The following is a 24,716-nucleotide window of genomic DNA, read 5'->3' on the forward strand; positions in this document are numbered from 1 at the left end:
TGGCGCATTGACATGCTGCGCATCCATTCCGTTAGAAGCACCTGATTTGACATTTGTCAATAAAACATTTCAAGAGATCGTTTGCTGTCAAACATGGTGCATCTAAAGCTAAAGCTGGAGTAGACCAACAAAAAATAAATATATAAAATACATGCCCAGGGGTTTACCTGGACTTTTTAATTTCACATCTCACTGATATTCCTGAAAGTCTTAAGTAATGCTTCTTGGGTTTTATTTTGTTTGAATTGATTTGTGGCCGTTTTATTTGTTTTTAATAATAACTTGAATAAAATCATCCCACTTCTATCTAGTTTCTTTACGCACACACTGATACAAATATTGTGCTTGATATACTTAAAAAAAATAAATCAACTTTTTGCATGAGATTATTATGTAGATTAAGAAAGACTAGTCTTTGTATAAACTACTTAATTTTTTGTATGTAAATAATACATTTTTGCAAGTACAGTCAACTTAATTGTGTTAAAATTACTTTATTTACCAAAATTAAGTTGACTTTACTTGCAAATTAATTTTGTACATACTAAAAATTAAGTGGTTTATACAAAGACTAGTCCTTCTTGATCTACATAAAAATCTCATGCGAAAAAGTTGCCTTAACTTTTTTTAAAGTAGATCAAGCAAGATATTTTTTACTGTGGTGTTCTACTTAAACAAATAAATGTTTCATCTAAACGTTGGTCAATCTAACCGATAGATTAAAATTGTTAAAGATAAGGTAAATACAAGATCATTGCTTGTTGTTTGTGTGTAAATGAAGATTGCCTGGGATTACATAAATGCTGCTTGTTAGGGAAAAAATGCACAATGTCTTGTTTTTTGAACAAATGCAGATTAAGTTCAAAACTAGATGTATTCATGTAAAGCAATAAACTTCATTTTTAATTGTTAATATCACAGATTTAAATATGTTATATTTACATGCGTTTAGATTTATTTTTTTCACTGCAGCTGATCAAATGATCTTTCTGGTCATTTCTGAGAGAGGACAGTGTGCTTCTCTCTCGTCTCCTTCCACCAATGGCGGCTCAGCAGAGGAGCGACACACCTGTATAAAAGCTGCTTTCAGGTCAGCAGTCACTTGGAGAGGTGCGATGAACGTGATGAGCCACTGAGAAGGAGACGAGGCTGGAGTGTCTCTCATGGGTGCGCACTTGAAAACAGTTTGTGTGTGATTGTTAAAAATGGATGAGATGGATGGATTCAACCTGAGCGGAGCGGAGAACCTAAGTTCTCGTGGTGAGAGAAACTTCACCTTCGAGGACATCGACGTGAGCGCGGACGGCTCCCCCATCCTCAGGATATCCATATCCGTGGTGTACTCTATAGTTTGCGCGGTGGGTTTGGTGGGCAACTTGCTCGTTTTTTTCCTTATGAGGCTGCGACAAGGTCGAAAGAGATCCGCCATTAATTTTTTCATCATCAACTTGGCGGTGACAGACTTCCAGTTCGTCCTGACGCTTCCCTTCTGGGCCGTGGACACCGCGCTGGACTTCAGCTGGCCCTTTGGAGACGCCATGTGCAAAATCGTCCTGTCTGTCACGGTGATGAACATGTACGCCAGCGTGTTCTTCCTCACGGCCATGAGCGTGACCCGCTACCTGTCCGTCGCCTCAGCCCTGAAGAAGAAAGCGCACAGGAGGTCGCGGTGCGTAAAGTGGGTGTGCGCGGTCCTGTGGGTCGCGGCCACACTGGCCACGGCTCCCACGGCGATCTTTTCCGCTGTGACAGTCATTGCTGGTGAAAAACTCTGCCTCCTCAAGTTTCCAGAAGGACACGATTGGCTGGCACTTTACCACATCCAGAAAATACTGGTCGCGTTTGTTATCCCGATGCTCATAGTGTCGGTGAACTATCTGATGCTGCTGCGCTTCGTCAGACGGAAGAGCATGGACAGCAGCAACCCCAAACGGAGATCCAGAGTCACCAAATCTGTCGCTATTGTTGTTTTGTCTTTTTTCTGCTGCTGGATGCCAAATCAGGCCATTACCTTCTGGGGCGTTTTGGTCAAATTTAACGCAGCCAACTGGGACACATCATATTACACGGTGCACACCTACGTGTTCCCTGTCACCGTGTGTTTGGCGCACACGAACAGCTGCCTGAACCCGGTTCTGTACTGTCTGATGAGGCCGGAGATCAGGAAAATGTTGAGCAGTTTGTTTTGGAGAGTCTCCACGCCACCCGCCAACAAAGGCTGCACGACGCGCTCCATTACGCACGGCGAAATCCAGGGAGTCGTGCCTATCCAGATCATGGACAACGCTCAGTACACGCTTTCCATCATAGACCGGAAAGGTTTATCCGCCTCTAAAACGACCCCGTATCGCTGAGTTCAGTCTGCAGGGGAGCACATTGCCTTTTCCTGCCGTAGTTGTTCGATTTTGTCCGCCATCGCTCGTGCGTAAAGTTTGAGCCAGCGCTCCAATTTGGACAATTTAAGGCTGCACATGCAGATTTGTTTATTATCACGGGTTTTTGTGTGATTGGTGTTTTTTTTTAAACAACAGGCGCAATGCATGTGATCAACGTTGTGTGGAGTTGGTTATATTCCTACAACAAATATCTCACTGATCCATCAGATGGAATACATTTCGTGGACTTTTGTTTCCTTGCGCTGCTTCAATATGCAACTGCATGTAGTTTATTTTTCCCCCAAATTCTTAGAATATGTTTGCCTTCACTTAAGAGTAAAGAGACATGAATTGAAGATCCCGATGTCTGTAACTGGAATTTATAAAGGACGTTGAGAGATGCACGGACTTCCACTGTGATCCTATGATCAATTATGCTTTTGGTTAACGCTGAAATGTCCCCCTTCATGTCCACTTTGTAAAGCCTGTCTGTAAATAAAATGCTTTTTTTTATTTTATTCTAATTTATCTGAGACCATATACTGGTTCATTTTTCTCCCTACAAAGTACATTTACTTCATAATTTCAATCGCAGTTCAATGAGTATTTTTCTGTATGTAAAGAGCATAGATGTATTATGTATGTCTATATTTTATGTACTGTGAATTTGAACACAACTGAACGTGCAAAGATGCGATATTATATGTTTTCTCACATTATTGAAGTTTACACTTGAGATTTCTCGTCTCAGTAAAAAATGTAAGTGCAGTCAGTGTGTCATGTTGTGAGAGCAAAGCGTGCAGAAGCAAATACAAACAACAAACTCGACCGCATGGAGCCGTGCGGTATACAAAACAACCTCAAATCTATTTTTCACTATGTGCATCACAGTCAAACACTTTGGCTTTCAGGTGGAAGAGTTGGCTCCAGACTTTTCAGGATTGAGTCGCAGCCAAACGGCGACTCCTGGATGAGGCAGGAAAACATTACGCAAGACATCCTGGATCCGTGGGAGTTACCTGCAGCTGTCAGGACCGGTGCCAGGTTTGTGTCCCAATGTGTCCTGCTCTTCACTCTTCCTCCTTGGATTATGAAGTGCATAATACTGTGTTATGATCACATTAAAGTATGATGCTACAGCTGTTAGAATCGTAGATTTTCGCTCTGCTCTTAGTCTCTGTCAAGTCTTACTAAATGTATTCATACAGATCAAAGTCACAAAGCAACCTTCTCATTCTCCCAGTTCCAATCAGCAACCACACAACGCTGAAAATCAGGAGCAATATATATAAAGGCCTATATATATAAAAAAAATCCTGTCTTTCATTTAAAGTCAAGCAGTACAAACGCAACACACAACATCTTCTCCAGCCCCTCAGTTCTTTGACATACAGTGTCAGGTGTGTGGATTTGGTGCATACTCTTCTTTGCCCCTGCTCAGCTGATTTAAATTAATATGGCATGATATTCAACTATGTAGGGGTTTGACTTTGTAATATTTATCCTTTATCGTGCTGCTACGTTTTTCAAAATAACTACCAAAATCCTTCATAGTTGCAGCATGGTGCTAGATTTGCATTACTTGGTTTGACATCAGCTGTGTAAACACTGTTATCATTGTACAGAAGCTTGACAGCTCTGGCAGCACATTCATTATGCACGCACTTCAGGAGGATTATCCGCCTATATAACCTCTTTTAAATATACCCATCTTAATACAAGATACGCCTAGACTAATTCAAAAATAAAAATAAACTGCAACATATCTTCAGATATATTTTTTTAACTTTTTGATGTCATTTTTATTTAATAAAGTCATTTGTTTTGTAAATTATCTCCGTATCCACTCATGATGACAACATGTAACCCTTTCACAAATAAAGTTATCCTTTTAGCTGAAGATAACAATTGAACCTTTACAAATATCTAAAGCGATCTATTAGTGTGAATGCAGTACAACTAGACACTAAAACTGAGATGAAAATGGTCTATGACTAGTTGGCCATGTTGCTGATCACCAAGCATGAAAGGAATACAGCCGTTACCTCTCTTGTTTGGTTCCAGCAGATTCAGGAATCTGGTCCCATGGGATCTGGGCGTTTTTTCTTTCTACTGGAATCTGTTTGGAAGTGGCTGGATCACAGCTTTGGGCTCTCTGGGTGCTCCCCAGGCTGTTTCTGAGTATGATTGTTCATGCTTTCCTGCTGGAGCCTGGCCTGCCATAGAGGAGTACCATCATCATTGAGGAGTCAGCAGAAATGTTCAGAAGGTTTTCACATCTCAAAATAGACATCTCTGAATTCCAGCCTCAGGCAGTGCAAGAACAGGGCAATGTGATGCTATTAATTTAGTATGTTGTATCAAAGAGGTGTGGAGACAAACACACACTTACTGCACAACTTTGCTTTGATGATGGCTTCAATTTCTGTATTTCACAGTGACACAAAGCAAATTGCTTAAACTGAGTGAGCAACATCTAAATTGCCCACTTGCACCTCTACCTGCTCTTTTGATTGTTTCCTCAGGCTTATTTTGGCTCTGATAATGCTCACCGTGAGGAGCAAAAGGAAGAAACTCTGTTTTAAGCTTTATTCTCATTTAATTAAAAACTATTCAGCAAAAATCTGTCTTAATTTTTTTTTGTATTTATATCTATCAAGTCACTTGATTGGAAAGAGATTCATATACATTTTATCCATATTTACTTGAGTTAACAATCATGCTGATGAGTAAACAGCAAATAAATATTTTCTTATGCCAGTTTTGAAGACTTGTCTTTTTTGGATTCACAGCTTATCTTTAATGCTGGTGTTGCTTCTATTTTCTCCTTTTATTTATTTCTTCTTAAGTACCTTTTTGCCCTTTTAACCGTAACAAATTCTCCTCTTGAATCAATATGCTTTGCAAATGGTTTTCATGATTAAACAAACATCCATCTTCGCAAAATAATTTAACCACATGGGAGCTCTCTATAGTTTTAGTTTTCTTTTTTTCCAGCTCACAAAACAACTTTAACACTAGCATGAGGTTATTTGCATTTCCCTGTAGATATGTAGTGGATTCACTAACACCTCTGCAGCCTGAGCAACATTTTAGATGGCTACAGATAGGTCAGTGTGTCCCCACCTGGGGTCCGGGGCGCCTGAGATCTCTGGGGGGGCGCGAAACTTTGTCTGCTTTGAGGATATGCAGTTGTAAAAATTATATTTACGTATGTTAAATAAATAATAATAACACACCTAATGGAATACTGTAATCCAAGTCTGTATAAACCCAGATAGTATTTTAAAAAGACCAAAATATATTTTTAAGTTATTTAGCAGGATAAAAACTTAATAACTTATTATTATATCATTATTCAACATTTAATCATACTACTACTCTGACAGGTTGTTAAAGGAAAAATGTTAAAAATGTTTGCGCTGATATTAAAAGAGACATTTTTCAGAAATGATTTTATGTCCTTGCAATTATTTTCTGTGCGTATTTTATACATTGGTGACACAAAATGAAGGTGAGAAAGACAAAGTAATATGTGTACAGGATAAACCAAAAAGAAATGTATTACAAAAACATAATTAATGTTCATTTTTTCAATTAAAGATTTGTAATGAATCACTTTACTCTTTTGGTGCCAGTATGTACGGGTTGGGGGGCCGGCTGGTTTTAGACACAAGTAGGGGGGGCTCCAAGGAAAAAGGTTGGGAACCACTGAGATAGGTCATTGTGTTTTAAGGACAGCATGTATTTGTAATACTAGAGATATTTGGTACACCTTGCTAGTACCCCCTTGGACCCCCTTTTGCCTTCAGAACTGCCTTAATCCTTTGTGGTATAGATTCATCAATGTACTGCATACATTCCTCAGAGAGTTTGGTCCATATTGACATTATAGCATCACGCAGCTGCTGCAGATTTGTCCACTGCACATCCATGACGCGGATCCACCCCGTTCCCATTCCAGCACATCCCAAAAGTGCTCTATTGGATTGAGATCTGGTGACTGTGGAGGCCATGGGAGTACAGTGAACTCATTGACATGTTCAAGAAAACCAGTCTGAGATGATTCACGTTTAATGACATGGCGCTTTATCCTGCTGGAAGTAGCCATCAGGAGCTGGTACACTGAGTACATAAAGGGATGGACATGTTCAGTTTATTCAGGTAGTGAGATGACCTGATAATGTTGCTGAACCTAGACCAGACCAACTGCAGCGACCCCAGAATATAGCACCGACGCCACAGCCTTGTATTGTTGGCACTAGGCACGATGGGTGCTTTTTAATTACGATTTGATTTCATCAAACGTTTAAGCTGGAGGCTCCTCCTACAGCTCACCATCTCTGTTAGATCTGATGTTATGCAGGCCCAAGGGATGGCTCCAGCATTCTGACCCTTGGTCACTGAAACTGGCTCTTGAGATGTGGAAGTTCACCTGAAGTTGAGGGCTAATGATTTGATACAGTCTGACTCACATTAATCCACAGTGTGGATTCTGGACCCAATTTCTGAAGAGGGGCTGGATCTTGGGACCCTATACATTGCATAAGGTACAAGTGGATGTAATGAGTTCCTCCACAGGACTTTCCTTGGAGACAGGAGTGCCTCAGTCACGGGAATAGAGTGACAGCTCCTCCATAATGACAGGAGCCAGCCAAGATGGTTTGAGCTGTCTGTAGGAAACCTGCTTAGGGATGTGTTCAGGTCATATCCAGGAGGCTCCAAAGCAAACACTGGAGAGAAGTTTTTCTGTGGTGGGAACACATTGTTACCTCCCAGGATAAACTTGAAGAGGTTTCTGAGGAGAAGGATGTCTGAATCTTTCTGAATAAGCTGCGGCTGCTGTGAGCCAAGCCTGTGGATTCATCCATTATGGATTCCAGCAACTTCACAAACCAGTTTGATACTCAAACAAAACCTGGCTGAAGCTCAAAATGTAATCTTCACTGTTTATGACCTATGTCTTATCATCCAAAAAGGTCAGAGTGTATACTCGTGTTCTTGTCTCGGCCTTTGTGTTTTGTTCATCTGTCTGATATTCCTTGTCTGCACCTGCTTGTGTGCTCAGCTTTAATTAAAAACTCTCTTTTGTGTGCTAGGCTTTCCCCATGTATTCTGGATCTGTATCCTCATTCAGCGTCACAACTGAACTGGCACAGACATTTCCTTTTTGAGAGGACACCTCACATGTTTGACACAATGCACTCATTAAAACAAGTGAAAAAAAGAGTCAGATATAGTGCAAAAAATAATTGCTGACTACAATCGTTTGTTGCTTCAACAAGGTAAGACCCACATTTGTCTCAAGCGTCAAGCATTAACTACTTTTCACAATAAAAGCAACTTGATAAAATACAGATTTACAACGAATATAATCAATACAAACGTGGTCTAGCTGGAGCAGTTGTAATCATCGCCACTTGCTTGTCATAGATTCATTAGATTGAGATTAGATAGAAATCACTCTAGGAGCCATACCACTTCTGACCACATGGGGGCAGCATATCACAATAAAGTTCATATTTAGCCATGTGGTGCAAGCCACAACAAAAGGGCACCTCGAGTGGGGAAAAGTGGTATTATAAGATGTACTGCACCATCCCCACTCATTGGGGCAGGTTAACACTATAAACTCCCATGTGGCCAGAAGTGATATTGCTACATAGTTAGTTTAAGAAAGGTAAATCTGCACATCTATTTGAGTAAAAATCAAAACGCATAATTTATGTATCTAAACAGATTTCATTAAAAACACATCAGCTTAAACAAAAAAAAAAAAATCTGCATATTTCAGGCTTATTTCTCACCATCCTGTCATTACTGCGTGGATCATCACTGAACTTTTGAATCATTGTTTCTGTCTGTTAAAGTCTTTATTGACGAGAACCATTGACTTCATCTGTATTGTTGTAATTTAGGAAAACCATGGAGGATTTCACTGGAATCATGTACCACAGTCAGTGCCAACAAAGCTTAAAGTGTTGTGGTCTGTTGTAACATTATACAAGAAAAAATGGGATGACTGAGGAGGCATGATAAAAATGCCTGTTTGAAATTTCCTGAAGAATATATACATTTATACAGCTAATCAAGAAGACTATAAATTAGGAAATAATACAACTTATTCGGCATAAAGTAATGGTATAAAACTTTAATATTTGTTTAAAGTTGAGGCTACACTACAATACCAGAACAAGAATCAATAAACGTTATCTGCCATATTTTCCTTCACTGCACACAATGATATTGATGGATTTTGTGAACAAAAGTCAAGCTTTTCCAGGTTTTCTTTCTTCACCTGCAACTCATCAGACATTCACTGAAAGGACACTCATTAACATATACAATGGTTTATTTATTTGCATATTACAGCATCTCACACCTCAACAAAACAACAGCAGGAGGAATATTCATCTACTGGAGTCTCATTTATGGCACCTGTTTATCATTCAGTTACAGCCTCCACATACATGTATTTCTGATTTTAGAAACTGCATGCAGTATTTAATGCACACCCGTTGCTCTGATGCAGTGCCTGTTAAAAGGTGTGCAGCAGTTTCATACTGTAATCGCTACTTTCACACAAAGCTGACTTTATGCTTAAGTTAAAAATAGGAATGCCCTAAACCATATGGAAAATACCGTGGAAAAACAGAAAACTGAACGGGTATTAAAGAGGCACTTGACTATTTACATATTCAAGTTACATTTGTACAATGTAAAAAGTGCATCAAATATTTAAAAACAATCATGTGTGTATTCCAGGATATGATATTCTAGAGGAATACTTTATCAAAGTTGAGACAAGTCTTTGAAGGATAAACATAATTTTCTTTTTATCTGGGTTGCTTTAGTTCAGTTTTTGTTTTTCTTTATAAATTACGTTGACTGAACATGTGTCAGATAAAACCTTTGAACATCAAATTCAATATACAGTATAAAATCTATTGCTGGGTGGCGAGTCACCCCTGAGGTTTTTCATTTACTTCGAACTTTTCCATCTGTCAAATAAATACACAACCATAGAAAGGAGAAAGAACGTGATTGGCTACTATTTGCCACAAAGGCAAAAGTTGCCTGAAATCTTTGGAACAGACAAAGCTCGCCCCATTCCTCTTTACAAACGGCCAGGAAAAGCACCAGAACCCCACAATCTGCGGAGTGACGACATGGTGGGGAGTGGAATACATGGACAGAGAGAGGCCCTTGCATCGAAACAGTGCAGGAATGCTAAGTGAGTGTGACAGTGCTGACTCCGGGGGTCAGGGGGCGGTGGGTCAGGTCCAGTGCACTGAGTCAGCCTTGCTTCAGCGCTCATGTGGAGCCATCTATGCGCTGCCGCTGTGGTGTTGGGGAGCAGGGGGGAGCTGGGTTGGTCCCTGAGTGTCGCGTCCCCTGTGGAAAAGGTGTCAGCTGGGAGCCCTCAGCCTGCGTTACCGCTCTTCGGCCACCTTCCCGTTGGCCTCCTGCTCGTCTTTGTCTCTCCGCTTCTGCCTCCGGAAGAAGCCGAGCTGGGCGACAAAGAGATATTCAAAAATACAAATAGTGTCACAGCATCATGTTTTATACACATGGAGATCATTGCAGCAGTATGTAAATGTGACTGTAAAAGACAAAATTGGGGGTGTTGTCAATTTCAATATAAAATAAACACCAATTTAAAAAAGACATTTTAGCTTTCGTCTTTTTCGTCTTTTGTAATCTAAAACCAGAGGCCATACAGGCCAGATTGTATTATTTCAATTACACTGCAACAAGACAAATAAAAAGGTGAAAAGACAAATTAAAGAACCTTCGGTATTTTTGAATATAAATGTTTCAGAAAACTACCGAGACAGAATCTCTTTCTTACCCAAAGCCCCTGATAAGGAAACATCTTTCCATGTCAGTCAAAACAGAAATCCAGCAGAAAGCCAGAAGCTTCAACCAGCCGACTATTTCTATCTCAAAGCTACTCTAATAAAAAGAGTGACTGTAGCAAGTCTTTACTCAGTTGCAGTCACATTATTCCAGTCAATAGCTCCACATGACAGAATTTGACTTGAATGAGTTTGAGTGTGATTGCAGAATATTCAGTCACAGATTACGAATATAAAGAAGGTACTGCTTTGACTCTAATTGGTAAATTTTGTGCTTGTAAAGGACCAGAATCAGTCCAGTCACTCTAAGAGATTAAATTATCACACTGTGCTTTTACAATTTTAGTAAAAAAGTAAGAAAAGTTATAACATTTGCCTCAGGAAGCACGGCTGATACATTCCAGTCAATGCAAAGATACACCGTAGGTCACACTGTAAATGACCTCCAGGTACTAACTGTGCATGATGTGACAACTCACCTTCCACAGAGCCAGACTGAGCAGGGCTAACAATAAAAGTCCTCCCAGCGTGCTGCCAATGATAATCCAAATAGGGATCCTATTATCGCCCTCCTTCCTGACCTCCAGTATTATCTGGCAGAGAAGATGAGGTGAAGTACGGTGTTTATTTGACCAAGTACAAAACATGTTACATTTTTTTATTTTCCATTTTGCAAAAATAATAAGATGATCCGTGACATGCGTAGGAATCATTAAGGAACGCGTCCTAGAAATGAAAACGGAGCTGAATTATGGGTCCAGATGTTTGCTGCTGCAATTAACAAAGAGTTACGATCCCTAGATATTAACAAAGATTTACAATTTCGTATTACTTCTGAATTCATAAAAACATGATGTCCCTACAGGGTGCTGTGTGTGTGTGTGTGTGTGTGTGTGTGTGTGTGTGTGTGTGTGTGTGTGTGTGTGTATGTGTGGTTTGTTTTGCAGGTTTCTAAATGATTCGAGCTGATCTTATTGAGGAAGTGGAGGCAGCTGGCCAGCATCTGTTTCACTCTGTTTTCCTGCAAGTTCCTCCCTTTAAATGACTTTTCTTTTTTTTTTACAAAATAAAGGTTTTGTTAAATCATTTTAATACTTTGTTAAATACCTTGTTTCTTTTGTTATTTCATTTTCACTTCTTGGGACAATCTCAAAACCAGGTCGAAAATTAAAAAAGTACTAGAGAGAAAATAAAACTGTTTTGAAATGGCATTTTAACCATTTCAGTGGTTGTTCCATTTTAAAGTATTTGCCTTTTTCTATCAGCAGCTACTGTACATACAGGAAATCCATATATGTTTGTTTCTACCAGCAAGATTTAACCTTAGGTCTGTTTTAAGGGCCAATAGATGGCAGCAAAGATTAGCCTCTGAGTCCAGACTTCTACATGTTGTGCCGCAGGTCCTTTCGGTCCCTGAGCACCACACAGCACGCGTGCTTGAATACCAACCTTTGCAGTATGATCATACTCCTCTAGACTCAGGCACTGGCATGCACAAGTGAAACCACTGCTATTGTATATAAAGCCTCCACTCGAGCAAAACATCGTCTTGCTTAGCTGCATGCATTTCACTTTTTTCACTCCGCTGAAATACGTTTCAAAAGCTAGTTTTCTGAATAGAGGACTGGAATCCCACATGGTGAGGAAGAAAATAGGGAAGCTAAAGCAGAGCTAAGTATAAAATTTTATGAAGTTGGCTTGGGTCAAGCCCAGGGCAGAGTCGGTTTACAGCAGGAGTTGTTGTTGACTCACATGTCTGACAGGCCTCTCTTCATGTAAAAACATGGGGCTAGAGGAGGGGAGCTCCACTGAAGCACTGGTTACCAGTTCCAGGATTTTAAACTTCAGCTGGGGAGGAAATCACAACATACAACTAGTTTTAGGTAACATGTCTCAAAACTGAAACCCCTACCACCAGGTGAAATCAAATGCATGCATGTCTTGAGATTAGACTCACTGAATGTAATGTGTCTATCCTGAGTGCCCCCGTGATTCTAACTGCGATTCCTCTGTAGGAGGCCACGTTGACCGTACACTGGATGGGCAGAGTTAGTGTGTTGGTTCGGTTCTGTGTGTAGAAATAAAAGGAAAACAGTTTCAAAAACAGTTAAAAGAAAACGAAAGAAAACTTTTTATTTGGTGATGGATCTTTATGTGTTTGTGTATTACCAAGCGGGAGAAGCGCGTGAGGTCCTCAGGTGACGCCCTGCTGTGTGCCACGTGCTGAGGTGGCAGACAGTCTGTACCATCTCTCTGAGGACGCACATGACAGGAAAAATAGCTTTTAGTGTGTTACAGTTTCGCGTCTACAGAGATGGAGTGCAGTTACAAATTAAGGTTCATTTACATTACAAACAAGTGGAACAATACAAATGTCACTTTTGCCTTGAAACAGAACAGCATCAACGTTTACACCAGCCTTTTAGTAATATGATGACTTTTGAACTAATTGACCACCTAAATGTAGGATAAGTCCAATCAGAGGGAACCTGACTTTGCAGTCAATCTCAGTTATGACTTAGCAACTGTTGCTAGGGGCGACAAGCATTCAAAATCAAAACATTGAGACAAAAGAATTCACTCTGAAATAAGCTGCAAATTTAAGCATGTGCTGCTAACAATTTAAAGTTGTATTTCCAGGCCAGAGGAGTTTTGCAAACTAACACCAGAGACCAACTAAGGCCCCGTACACACGTAGCCGGATATCTGCTAAACCGAAGATATTTTCCTACGTTTGGACCTGTCATCCACATGAAAACGCAAATAAACGAAGGTTTAAAAAAACTCCGGGCAAAGTGAAGATTTTTGAAAACTCTGTTTATGTACATGCGTGTAGACAGAGACAACCGGAGTTTTGCGTTTTCGAACGTCACATTATGTGCCAAAACAACAACAAATCTGCTCTGACGTCTAACGTGAAACCTTTGTTTACTACAGAACTACAGATGATCCACCATCTGTTCTCGAAGCTATTTATTAAATAAATGGTCTCTGCTCTTGACCACCGTTTACTGCGTTACACCGACACAGACCCTACGGCGTAGGGCTGCGTCGATTTAACGCGACAGCTCCGTGGCGGGACACCTGGGGGGGGACTCGGGCTCGTTACCGAGAAGGAGACGCGGCTCCCGGGGAGCTGCGCCGCGGAGGCCGGAAGAACAGATGATCTACAGGTTTGGAATGCTTATGAATGTGGTCGAAAACGCAGATCTTTGGTTATGTGTGGAAGGTTTTTTTTTTAAAAACGATGTAATGTGGATACAAATTATTTTATAAACGGTGGGGGGAAATATTCGGTTTTAAAAATACCCGGCTACGTGTGTACATAGCCTAAGAAATATTCATGTAATGTACTTTCATTGCATTGACTGGATGCACAAAACACAGTTATGGATTACTAGATAAAAATAGTATTTCAATTTGTCTTCTGAATAGTTTTTCTTACCAAAACTAAGAAGAAAGTTTCTGTCATATATTCATCCTCCCTGACCGACTAGCAGTCAAATTTTCTAATATTTGCACATGTGTACATCCAAATAATGTGTTTAACATTTCATTTCTCTTCTAGGTTCCTGGTCTTACATGTCAGCTGACTTTGGTTTTAGTGAATGTGTTTCAATATCGACGTAAACTTTTCCATTTAAAAACAGGAACAGGCTACTATATTTTCAAAGATGTCATTATTGAATTTTGAATTCATTGAGCCTAAATGAGAGGCTTTTACCTGGTCAATATGGAACTCGGATATCTGCAAGAGCTGGTTCCCATTTCTTGTCATTTCTGGAATTTCGATGTTCAGCTGCAGATCCCTTACTGGAAAGTACCCAAGGTTCTGGATCTGGGAAATAACAAGGGGCAAACTGTGTAAATTATTTCCAGGCAGTGTTTTCATGTCCAGTAAATTAAAGAGACGGAGGCAATAACATCAGCTCTCACCTGGAACGTAAAGTTGAAAGCGGGACCTGTGACGCCTGGCTCCTCGAGAGAGAGGTCTGATTTGATCTCATACCGAGTTGGATTTGAATCCCTTTCAAAGAAAATAATCAAAGTAAACAGCTGACAATGAGACTTTAACTAGAAAAAGTACACATTCCATCTTCGTTATCTGGGATTTCTTTCCTCTTTCCTGATATTCAAGTTTTTCCAGGTTTATTGCTTCCAAAATCATGAGAGCTTTAACAACATTTGCCACCTAAAAAGAAGTTGAGAATCTGACAAACCTGGTGAAAAGCAGATCCCCCTCATATTTTACTAAGTAATAGATATCGTTGAAATTGTCAGCTGTGTTTATTTCCTCTCCAGCACTGTTGAGAGAGAAAAAAATATTCAAAGAGTCTTTAAGAGAAGGTTACAAAAGGACACACCAGCAGAAACATTTATCCATTTTTAGCTCATTTAAATATCTACAACTTGTTTGATGTTTAATGTTATGAGGTTATTTTTGGGAAGTCTTGGCTCAATAAAAAGAAAAAAAAGAAAAAGTGAAAAAACACAAGTCTCCAGGCAAAGACTGCAAGTATCAAAGTGGCAAGGACTTAAATGGCGTTATGGGTTTAAATTGATGTTCACACCTGCTGGCCTCCAAGATGACTCTGAGGTGCTCCAGGAAGATTGTGCGACTAAACTCAAACTCCAGGCGGAATGACACCTGCACACAGGAGAAATAAAAGATTAGAAGCAGAGCAGCCAGTAAAAAAGCTCTAACAAGGAGGTGGCTGACCAAAGAGCCCCCGACAAAAGAGGAATGGACAGGAATTATGAATGAGATATATATCATGGAAAAAATAACTTTCTCCTTGAACCTCAATATGGGTAAATTTAATACTTACTGGTGGAAGTGGTCATCTTATTTTGATGGGTGAAGAAGAGGGTGTAGAGTTGTGTGTACATCTTTGTGATAATGTGAGGTTTATGAAGATAAACAGGTTCTTCACATCCCTCTCTGTCGGTATATATGTATGTGTAACTGATGGCCTGGGACTTTATGTTTGGGACTTTTGATGGAGGTGAACTTCCAATGCTGCCATGTGGCTTTTCCTTTGCTGTTGATTTCAGAGTGGCTCACCGACCTGACCTGTTGTTACAATCTGTGCACTTTTGTTATTTTTCTTTCTTTTATTTTGCTTTGCTTTTAATTTTATGTCATTGTTACATTTTACTTGTAATGTCGAAAATATAAAAATCTTTAAAAATAAAGTTTAAAAAAAAAAAAAAAAGATTAGAAGCAGAACTCCAATCATTCATATGGTACATTTTTAAGTTTGTAAAGGTTTTTATAGAAAAACACTGTATACATGCTCCTTTTGCAGCTGTAAAGGTCTTGCATTATGGATTAAGGAGTAAAGTCTGCAATAACCTGCTGTAATTCCCAGGATTTTACCCCGGGCAGCTGGTTACACAGTTGGTGCTGCTTAAAGAGAACCAGGGAATTTCCCCTTATTGAGGACAATGCCAACTACACACGCACGCACGCACGCACGCACACGCACACAAGAAGGAGTCAGATTCAGGGCAAAACACACAAACCGAGGACTGACGGGTGCATAAATAAATGGAATATGATGGAGGAATCCAAAACAAAAACAGAGGGAGAACCCAAGTCCAACACAGAGGGGAGGTTTAAGTGGCAGCAGAAGGTACATAAAGAATAGCAGGGCAGAGCCGAACTAAGCATTGTTTACAGTCCTGCTAATGAAACCCTGATGGATCCTGTCTGACCACAGAGGAATGCAGAGCAGCGTTACTGTAGCTTCCCTTCTCTGTAATAACGGACTCATCCTTGGCAAACCACAGATGCAGCACAAACATGATGAGCTCTGTGTCTGTGAATTCTAAACATTTCAAGTGTCAAGATTGTGATCAAAAAGATACATGTTTTTTTAAATTAAGAATAACATTAAATCCAACACCCAGATGAGGATGCAGACAAGCAGTATTACGATGGATTGTAGAGATGTGTTTTTCTGTGGACAGAAGATGTTCCTGTGCCAGCATAGCTGTACTCAAAAATTCATTCTCTTGGTAATTCATGCATCCGCAAAGCTCAAGATCACATTTGTCACCAAATACTGAGACCAGAGCTTCAGAAAGAAACAAGCAATCTGAGCTATTGATGCAAGCCAGATAAAAAAAAGGGAAGGGGGGCTGGATACTTCATTTGTGTACACATACAGTGTTTATACTGGACCATTTTACAGCAAACATTAGATTTATAGTGAAAACATTAATGATCACCAAGGCTGCTTCCAGAGTATTTTCAGAGTTGGCTGATGCTGGTGCGTTCAGACTACATGATTTGCTACTGATGCTTGCCAACTCATTGCTAACAAATCAGCAGACAGTCCAGAGTCTGCACCTCAATCATTACACTTGAACAGCTCAAAGACTCGTCAGTGACACTTAGCGATGCATCACAGAGGAATAGCTTTGGGGAATCTCAATGAGAGTAAGGCACCTGGAGGAAGGGAATACTGAAGAGGAAATCCACAAAGCAAGATGGAGACACACAGAACGGCCATACCACAACACAGCAAGCTGCTTCTTTCATTACAAAAGGTTCTTTTTACTCACCTTTAACCCTCTTTGTAGCACAAACAGCTTCCAACGTTTGTTTCCTCCTCAAAGCAGTTTCAATTGATCAGCTGTGTTTTGTGTGCAGCTGCACACCATTTCCTGTTTGTGTTTTCTTAACAAAATGTGGTTTTAGAGACCAGTTCTCTGAATCCCTGTCAGATCGTCTAGAACGGGACTCTCCGTTGGCAATCAATCACATAACATGACAAGTAAAGTAAATTTAGGACTCCAGATTACAAGAAAGTGAATCATGTAATCTAAACAGAACCAGAATCAGCCCGCACATGTAGTCTGAAAACACATGTAGCCGGATGTACAACAGCAGGGCATTCCTACCAATGTAGGAAGGAAGCAAGGAAGCACGGAAGCAAGGAAGGAAGGAAGGAAGGAAGGAAGGAAGGAAGGAAGGAAGGAAGGAAGGAAGGAAGGAAGGAAGGAAGGAACAAATTCAAGATTTATGGTAAAATTACCCTCATGAAATTAAAGTTATAATATATTGTATATAAATTATACAATCATTGATTCCTTAACATGTCAAAGTGGAGTATATTGTTGGACAGTTCAAAAATCAGTATTTTATATTTTTGTTTAAGTCATTTCAATAATCGAAATCTAAAGTTTGAAAAATAAATACAGTTGAATTCATAGCACATTCTTTTTTTGCCTGAAAATGATGGACTAAAAGTATAAACATCTAGAGATCCACAGATCCACTTCTTTTTAGTTCTGATCCCGGTATGACATACTTTATACTTCCTGATAACTGATACTGATTCTGATATCAAGTAGGGCAATAAGTCTGAAAATGGGAAGATGGGAAAAAAAATGTAACATCTACATTTTCCGACCCTTGAAATAAATTTAAAACAGCAATTCTTCACCTAAACATAATAAATCATGTAGGGTTATTAAATTGTCTTTTTGAATTGGGATTAATTTTTCTTTATGTTGCTTTTATTGTGCTGTAGTTTTAATATTCAATCATTATGTGTTTACGGGATGCTAATATTGGATCAGACTGGTTCCATATCTGCTATTATCATATAAATAAGTAACATACAGGTAGCCTCCATCAGTTTTGTTTCAATAGTGCTAGTCATTTTGTCAATATTTTTTAAATAGTTAAAGGGGACCTATTATGAACAACAGGTTTTCTCTTGCTTTAACATACTGTATATAAAGTGGTCTCCCCTCAGCCTGCCAACTCAGAGAAGGAGGAAAGCAACCAAATTCTGCAGTGTCTGTACAGCCGCCCGGATGAGCCATCCAGTCTGATGTGACTTCTACGAGCCGTTCAGATTCTGCTGATTTTCGTTATGTAACCAAAATGCAAACCACGCCCACAACTATAAAACTGTGTAACTGCATGCGAGCGCCCGACTATCGCTTCGCACTGCGTGACATCGGACGCTCTCTGTCCATCTCCCTCCAGCAGCTGCCACTTTATTGAGGTTTTTGTAGTGAAATGAGGAGGAATCATAGAGATAACTTCTCATTTCAACTAACTGGATCAGCCGTTCCTCATCCGAGACCGTTTCCTACAGCGCTTTCAATCGGCTTTCAACGCGAGCCACAGGAAGAAAATAGAAGCAGGGCGTCCGACAAATGTTCAGCTCAAAACGGCGCGCTGCGTCGCTGTGGCCAGTTAGGACAGTCCAATAGAAAATAAAGCAAATGGAATTGATTTTGTCGCTGAAGCTCGCTCGCATCGCATGCAGTTAGGACACGGCAATTCCGCCGGCCGGACCTTCCGCCATTTTTTCATAGTGGTGTATCGTGTCATTCAGGCAGCCAATCAGCACAGAGCCTCATTATCATAGCCCCGCCCACTCAGAATCCCGCATAGATAATGAGGTTAGAGAATGGGATGATAAAGACATGGCTCAGAGGCTGAATTTTTAATTTATTTAGCAAAAGCAATCAAAAGCTTGTTTTTAAGACATTCAAGGCCTGTTTAAAATAGGTATTAGATGCCATAATAGGTCCCCTTTAAGTTTTTTATTCATATAAAAATTTGTTTTCCTCATTCATTGGAACTACTCCCTTTTTTTCCTCTTTTGTATACTAAGTCTGTTGGGGCCAGGGGAACGTGTCTGTCCTGGATTTTGCAAAAAATTTGATATTTTGTCACTTTTGCTAAATTAAACTGGTATGGTGGCAGAAAAACAATAGATTTATGGAAAGACACACCCAAATAAGCGACCACACCTCAGAAAGACCACCAACAACTAAAGGCTACCAGTGTTTTGCAGAAAAAAAAGTTCAAAGTCCCTTTTAATAAGCTGACCAGGCAATTATGTCTCCGGTGTTGTGTAAGATTTTACTTTACTTGCTGTTTTGCAAAGGACGAAAGCAACTGGATTGGTCGAAACAAGAGCAATAACTGAGTTTTCTTAAAGATTTACACTAAAGTTGGTGCTTTGCTCCAGCTAAGCGGTGGTTTGGCTGGTTTGGCAGTGAACTTGGTGTACAATGAACCTTGTTTAACATTTGCCACTGATCTAAAAAGCTTTGGACCAGGGCAGATCAGCTTCGTGGCTCTGGATGGTGTTCAAGCTGAAAGAGTAAGTCCATTAATCACTGGGGTTTTTAAGGGTGATCGGGTCCGCTAGCCTCAACTGTTGGAGAGCGTTACAGAGAAATGTGGTGCAACCGCCTTCACCCAGTAAGACGAGTATAGCTGCTGATAATGATGTGTTTAGGTCATTACAGATACTCTTTTAGTACCTTCCTTCATTCCTGAAGAATTTGTCAGCAGACTTTGTATCAGTACAGAAATCAAGACAGACTCCTACGAAAACACATGTAAACAAAAAAGCTGTGTAATGGCTTTTTTTTTTTTTTTTTTTGCTGTATGGTGATGTATGATCTGTGTCATCCGACCAAAGTTAATTCAAACATTACTCGTGTAAAAATAAAATGTGCCTTAAAATTCGGTGGAAAGTGCAGTCCCATAAATATTGTTGACATTACAAGGCTGTGGAAACGCTGAGAAGCAGCAGAACTGAAGTGATAATGGGAAACAGATGAGAGAACAAATACACGTCAGTGTTTTCATCTCAACCTCACCTGGTGAAGACAGATGCTCGTCAGACAAAACAGAGAGTAGGGGGACGTTTTACTGCTTGTTTACCCTGTTGCCATGGAACCACTTGATACTTAATAATTACAATCTTGAAACATGGTAGAGGTAGTGTTATGGTATGGGCTTATGCGGCTGCTGATGACGTGACTGCTCTTCCAGAAATATTAACATGTATTTTGACGTGAATAGAGCTGTACTCTGCTCACACTCAACCAAACACTACAAAGCTGATAGGACAGCCCCTGAAAATGGAAGTACTTTGTTTGAAATGGCTGTCATTCCTACGTGTCATATTTTTGTGAAACCTCAGGTCTACACTTTGATCACGACTTGATTTGTTTTTTAATCTCATGAGGTCCCGTATTAAAGTTAGATCATAAAAACATTTCTAATTGTTAAAATATTTCTGTACATAGCTGTATGTTCAATATTGAAGAAGTTAGTTAAATCTTTATGGAAAGCTTTTAACACATGCAAGGTCACCCTCAGTGCAGAGGCAGCAGCACTCACGTAAACACAGAAAGTGTTGTGCAACTCCATAACAATTGTTTTCACATGCACCAGTGGTTTTTGCTGGCAATGATCGAGTCTTTTTGTTCACTCTTCACACGCAAAATTATTCCTGAAATTTGCTTTACTGCAGTTATCTGAGGTACCCCGCAACAAACTGTTGTATACAATAAAAATAAACATGTTGGTCTTACCTAAACTGCCATATATGCCCTTGTATCAATTATGATACACATAATAATATATAGATTATTTTTAAGTAAAAAAAAATAAAACAACGAAAAAAACACCTCACTGTCTACAATTTCATATTGCAACAGAAATGTGTTTAAATGTCCAAGTACAGAAGTGGCAGGTTGCTGTACTGAAGAAACTGAGAAACCTTTATATTCTGAGGTGGAAGCACCTGTCACTTCCTAAAGTTTGAGATTGGATCAAGAGGCATCGAGCTGTGGAAACCTGGAGACAAAATGACACATTGAGCTCAAAATAAAGGAGCCCTTTTTAGGGTTGAATATTTTGCAAACACTCCTGCATGATGCAGAGGATCTGTGTTCAGTCTGCATGTTAACCTCTCCACAAATACTTGTTGGTAAAACAGCTGGTATTGGATTTAGTGGAAGGCTAAGACAGTTAAAACATTTAAAATCAAAATGTTTTAACTGGAAAAAAATAGTAGAAGTAAATTATGCTTATTGTGCTTCATACTTGAATGTATCAACTTCAATTTTAAGTCTTAAGGTTTAAAAATGGAGCAAAGTATCACGTTTCAACATAATGATGTACTTGTGTGGGCTCCTCACAGAGCTGTAAATAAGTCAGAGTTTAAGCCCTTATGAATACAGTCTTGTGCTAATGCTTCAGACTCTGAGGTCAGACTGAAGAAAGGAGGAGCCTCGGAGCAAAGCTAGCTCTGCTTGTTGGTTTGTGGTTGTGCCATTAACCACTGTGGTCTATCATGGTCATCTAAAACCTGCAGCATGTGTTTTGGGCCCCGATGAGGTAATGCGGTCCATGTCAGTATTCTTTTACCTCCTAAGATTCAGCACGACACAGGATGCAAGTTTGCATCCAGATTTTTATTCAAATCTGAAATTCAAGCAACTCGAATGCTTTTCACCATTTTTGGTAGTTGTCATGAAAACTGCAATATGAATACAATTTCCATGGATACAAAAATAAGCTTCTTCTTCCACCGGGTAATGCATGAATACAAATTCTTATCTACCATAAACAGCAGCTTTGAACTGCAAATATACTCTAATATCACTTGTAGCAGCACAAAGTACCTTTTTCATGTTAAAAGTTCAATTTCAATTTCATTTGAAGGAACATTTCCTTACTTTTGGGAGGCATCATCTAGCTATCACAGTTTACCATCTCTCAATGTAACATTGGATTCCCATTCTGGTTGTCTCTTGCCTTTTTCTTAAGGCACTGTCACTCATCAACAACGATGAAACAAGCTCACGGAGCTGCAGGGGACACCTGGTCAGAGGCAACTAAGAGACTCAAGATAGCAGTAACGGAAGAGAAGATCAGAGACTGACGGAATAAGGGACCAAACAAGAGTAATCTTGGATGGAGTTGTAAAACCGACTTCCACTGAGCTAAACGTGAGCAAAGTTTGTTTCTGCTGCTTTGAGGATTTTCATGCAAAAGTAGCAGCAAACTAGGAGAAATGTTAAATTACATAATATCACTCAAAATACAAAGTCACATATGGTTTCCTACACTCGTAATTAATGTACATTTTTAGGGTGTGCTCATTCATGATTTAAATGTTCTAAGTAAAATCTCACCTGTGTTTTGGCTCTCATGAATGGGGCACTGATGTTGCAGATCTTCTCATTCCTCATGTTGTTGTCTGCGCGACACTCAATTTTGATGTCAGAGTTGTCCTGAATTCACAAAAATAAAGACAAAATTGTTTTCTTTACCACCGGGAGTGTGTAGACTTGATCTTGTGTCATGTCATAGTAAGACACTTTGAGAAAGTACAAGCCCAAATCAGTAAATGCAAACACAGAATACAGTACAATAACATTTATTTACAGACAAGATGAATGCAAGATACTTAACTTAAATTATTTTTTTAGTATACATCCATTTTAAAGCTTTTAAGCTTGTACTGTTGTCATCCCTTCTCACAACACTTATAAAGTGTCATAACAATCCGGGTGGTCTTCTGGGTGGTCTTTTATTTATCTATTTGTCTTTGCACACTGCACCCATTTCTTCAAAAACAGATCCAGACCACATATATTTCATCCATGATGCCTCAGAGCCCAGAGATGTCGACACTGCTTCTAGAAAAGGTTAGTGCTTTTTGCACACAAACTTTTCAGGGGAATTTGTGACTCTGGGAAAGCTTTGTCAATGTCGTTACATTAGCTATTGATAAGTGGAGGCTGATGATGCAGAGATCAGAGCTGATCCTTACATCATTACGTATTTCTTTCACTTCATTACTAGTCCGACAATGCAGCCATGCCATCTGTTTTCAGCAGTTACAAGCCATAAAAGCAAAATTGGATGTATAGTGACAAAAGAAATGAAGTTGACTGAAGAAACATGAAATGTCCTGGGTTCATGCTGGCTGCAAAGAATTGAAAAGTCAAAGAAAATCTAAGATTTGCAACATTTTTGAAATTTGTATTTTCCTTATTGAGCTCAACTTTTCTGATGTGAGGTTGTATATCTTGACAATCCATATAGACCATTTTTACCTTGACTATGAGGCTAGAGAAGCGAAGGTTGGCCGTGTAGGTGATATTGAGGATTGTGTTGTAGGCATTCTCTCCTTTGTTCTCCAGTTTGACATCAACCACCATCTTCTTTGTATTCCCCCCGAGCACACGCAGAGATTCCTCAGTTGTGCCTTCACTTTGATGACGACAGAAAGCGCCAAGGAAGTGTACGGGGCGTGAGCAAAACTGACTGGGAGGCAGTTAAGAAAGAGGAGAAATCAGAGATTACTTATCACAGATGTATTTTTATGTCTACCCACTCTTGTGTGTGTGTGTGTGTGTGTGTGTGTGTGTGTGTGTGTGTGTGTGTGTGTGTGTGTGCACTGTGAAGGATGTGCGTGCACCTACTGTCGAGTCATCAGGTCGGTCATACTGTGCAGTGCCAGGTCAGGTATGCAACGGTCGTCCTCGTCACAGCCGTTCCAGAAGGGCAGCTGGCCGAAGGAAAGACGTTTCTGTTAGTAAATTCATCAACTGATCTTTTTCCTCTCATTTTGGTTCCGACAGAAACTGATGATCACACATAAAAGTATACTCGAAGAACTTAAAGGCAGGATGAGCCATCACGGCGTCTCTCACCTCTGTCCTCACGGTGGTGGGCCAGCTGTCATCCAGAACTGGCTCATGATCTGGATCCTGTAGGCCAACTTGCACAGCAAACACAATGGGCCTTGCATAGTCAGTCGTTTCCTAAAATGTAACATTTGGTACATCAACATTACACATCTGGCCAATGATTTAACTCTGTTGTGGCACTGAAAAACAATACGTATGTGTATACACACACACACACACACACACACACACACACACACACACACACACACACACACACACACACACACACACACACACACACACATATATATATTTATATACATACATACACACACACACACATACAAAACATATGAAAATTCTTAAAATACATGATTATCATCAAATTTTAATATCCATTGTGAACATTAAAGTGCCCAATATCAGTGAAGATATCTCACTCAAGAAAAACTGTCAAAGTAATCTTTGCTGAGATGTTAAATTGGATTTTCAATTGATCAAAAGTACAAATATTCAGTATTCATTACAACTGTGAACCGATATGATCTGAATAATTGCAAAGCTCTGAATGAAATGAGAAATTTTTTCATCATATCCAAGTTGTGATATATGATTTATTTAATAACTATGGTGTGTCAGAAATCCTGTGACAGTGTAAAATTCATTATAGAGTAGTCATGCGAATAATAATTTATCAAAAAGTAATAAGAATTATATTTTAATCAGATAAAAAGGAGCTGAAGCCAGTTTCCTATATTTGAGTCACCAGTGTTTTTAAAACCCTGTTTGGATGCTTGTTTGTGACTTTCTTGTTGCCAATGACGAGCCTCACCATAACATGAAAGTAGATGTGTTGGCAGGTCTTCTCTCCAGGAAGGAGAGTCAGGTTTTGAGGCTGCAGCTTATTGGGGTCGTCCAGCATGGCTCGAGGATTGAAACGTCGCTCCACAATGGAGACATTGTACTTGATCCCTGATGGTGGAGGCACAAAGAATGACAAGTTCTG

At 39.7% G+C, this 24,716-nt stretch overlaps 2 protein-coding genes across 2 annotated transcripts in view; one reads left to right on the top strand and one right to left on the bottom strand.

Annotated features, from left to right (window-relative positions):
- Window positions 1–1,205: 1,205 nt before the first annotated feature.
- LOC133419936 (relaxin-3 receptor 1-like) lies at window positions 1,206–3,275 on the top strand. Its single transcript, XM_061709418.1, has one exon. It carries the CDS (start codon window positions 1,206–1,208, stop codon window positions 2,352–2,354), a length of 1,149 nt encoding a protein of 382 aa, XP_061565402.1. The 3' UTR covers window positions 2,355–3,275.
- Window positions 3,276–8,536: 5,261 nt separating this feature from the next.
- itga11a (integrin, alpha 11a) overlaps window positions 8,537–24,716 on the bottom strand; it is a 73,172-nt gene continuing 56,992 nt past the window's right edge. Inside the window, 14 exon segments of the mRNA XM_061739732.1 lie at window positions 8,537–9,886; window positions 10,714–10,827; window positions 11,987–12,082; window positions 12,192–12,302; window positions 12,404–12,487; window positions 13,959–14,072; window positions 14,171–14,261; window positions 14,455–14,538; window positions 14,806–14,882; window positions 22,205–22,303; window positions 23,132–23,342; window positions 23,501–23,586; window positions 23,732–23,842; window positions 24,543–24,682. Of these exon segments, the coding sequence (XP_061595716.1) occupies window positions 9,809–9,886; window positions 10,714–10,827; window positions 11,987–12,082; window positions 12,192–12,302; window positions 12,404–12,487; window positions 13,959–14,072; window positions 14,171–14,261; window positions 14,455–14,538; window positions 14,806–14,882; window positions 22,205–22,303; window positions 23,132–23,342; window positions 23,501–23,586; window positions 23,732–23,842; window positions 24,543–24,682 (1,496 nt within the window). The 3' untranslated portion in view covers window positions 8,537–9,808.

Source organism: Cololabis saira, chromosome 2 (assembly GCF_033807715.1).
Source record: "Cololabis saira isolate AMF1-May2022 chromosome 2, fColSai1.1, whole genome shotgun sequence".
NCBI lineage: Eukaryota > Metazoa > Chordata > Actinopteri > Beloniformes > Belonidae > Cololabis > Cololabis saira.

Excerpts from the sequence above, each read along its gene's own strand:
- LOC133419936 (XM_061709418.1), top strand. The coding sequence starts at position 1,206 with ATGGATGAGATGGATGGATTCAACCTGAGCGGAGCGGAGAACCTAAGT.